Genomic DNA, 2,068 nt, shown 5'->3' on the forward strand with positions numbered 1-2,068 from the left:
GGATAAAAAACAACTGCACTCCAAAAGCCTCATAATAAACATCTTTTATCATAAAAACTACTTGATATTGTTTTCCCAAACAAAATTAAAGTAACTACCATATTCTGTAGGCATATGCTTACCTAAGTACACTATAGTCATTGGATCAACTCTCAATTCCATCCCGCTTCCATCGCTAAGTGTACCATTCACTGCTGCTTCTCTCAGAACCGTTTCTACATCATTACCTGTTATATCTTGGTCAGGAGTGCTCAGCTCTGTATTAGCAATAATGCTCCCATTAAAAAAGTTTACAACTCTACATCCTGATGACACAATGATGGAAGAAACACTATTTTGGACCTGTATGTATAATTCAATGTGAAAATGATAATATTATTGTACTACATTTACTACAAAATTGTTATTAACATTAATAAAATAATCATAATAACATTAATAAATAACAACAACAATAGCACCAGCTGTATAATATATAGTCGTAGTAATAAAACATTTATTAGATGTAGTAGGCTCTGAACGATAACTCAAAATGCAGGTTTTGAAATAGCCGCCTTTGTAGTGGCACCATGTTCTCGTCTATTATTTTGTGCTTGTCTAAGGGTATGATTTAATGCCCACAGTTATAATTTTTGCTAAAAAAAAACTTACAACAGCACACACAAATCCTTCAGTTTCTTTAAACTTTTCTGAATTTGGATCCTCCAAATCGGATGTGAAGTTTACTGGATCACCATTTATTCCAGTAATTGTCAAACTAAATGTTAACACGTTGGTAGCTATGAGAGAAGTTGTTAAGTCTTCTGTAAAATAATGGATTAAAAACAAATTCTTAATAGAAGAACTTGTAATAATTATATAATAGTTAGTTTTACACTATATTAATTAGTTAATATAGACTCATTTTTAAGCATTACCTGATGGCGTGGTTTTGACTGTTGTCTTGTCCGTAGCGGCCACAGTTGTCAAGTTCTCTGTAAAATAATGGATTCAATATGCAATAATAATAGAGGCACTTGTAATAATTATAGCATAAACAACATGTTATTTATAATACAAGTTTTCCACTATTGTTAGTTAGTTAAACTAGACCCATTTTTAAGCATTACATGATAGTGTGGTTTTGACTGTTGTTTTGTCTGTAGTGGAAAAAGTTGTCAAATCCTCTGTAAAATAAAGGATTCAATATACATGAATAACAGAGGTACTTGCAATAATTATATTATAAACAACATGTTATTCATATACAAGTTTTCTACTATAGTTAATTAGTAATATACTAGACACATTTTTCAGCATTACCTGATGGTGTGGTTGTGACTGTTGTCTTGTCCGTAGCAGCCACAGTTGTCAAATCATCTGTAAAATAAAGAATTCAATATACAATAATAATAGAGGCACTTGTAATAATTATATCATAAACAACATGAATATTCATAATACACGTTTTCCACTATAGTTAAATAGTTAAACTAGACTCATTTTTAAGCATTACCTGATGTTGTGGTTTGAACTATTGTCTTGTCTGTAGTCGCCACAGTTGTCAAATCATCTGTAAAATAATAGATTCAATATACAATAATAATAGAGGCACTTGTAATAATAAACAACATGTTTTTCATAATACAAATTTTTCACTATTAGTTAAACTAGACTTATTTTTAAGCATTACCTGATGGTGTGGTTGTGACTGTTGACTTGTCCGTAGCAGCCACAGTTGTAAAATAATAGATTCAATATACAATAATAGAGGCACTTGCAATAATTATATAATAAACATGTTATTCATAATACAAGTTTTCTACTATAGTTAATTAGTTAAACTTGACTCATTTTTAAGCATTACCTGATGGTGTGGTTGTGACTGTTGTCTTGTCTATAGCGGGTACAGTTGTCAAATCATCTGTAAGTTAATGAATTTAATATACAATAATAATAGAGGCAATTGTAATACTTTTATAACACACAGTTGTCAAAACTTCTGCAAAATGGATTCAATATACACTATGATATAAAGGCACTTGTAATAATTACATCACTCTTAAACAACATTTTATTCATAATACAA

The 2,068-nt window shown here is 30.0% G+C and overlaps 1 protein-coding gene across 1 annotated transcript in view; it reads right to left on the reverse strand.

Moving 5' to 3' along the window:
* The window catches only part of LOC117118081, a 49,912-nt gene that overhangs the window by 5,440 nt on the left and 42,404 nt on the right, over nt 1-2,068 (reverse strand). Inside the window, exons 67-71 of the mRNA XM_033262577.1 lie at nt 1,847-1,903; nt 1,303-1,359; nt 918-974; nt 652-803; nt 123-342 (exon numbers count right to left, since the gene is read on the reverse strand). Of these exons, the coding sequence (XP_033118468.1) occupies nt 123-342; nt 652-803; nt 918-974; nt 1,303-1,359; nt 1,847-1,903 (543 nt within the window). The remainder of the gene's footprint in view (nt 1-122; nt 343-651; nt 804-917; nt 975-1,302; nt 1,360-1,846; nt 1,904-2,068) is intronic.

The sequence above is a fragment of the Anneissia japonica genome, unplaced genomic scaffold, assembly GCF_011630105.1.
Source record: "Anneissia japonica isolate Jap-2015-1 unplaced genomic scaffold, ASM1163010v1 scaffold287634_len692169_cov176, whole genome shotgun sequence".
Taxonomy (NCBI): Eukaryota; Metazoa; Echinodermata; class Crinoidea; order Comatulida; family Comatulidae; genus Anneissia; species Anneissia japonica.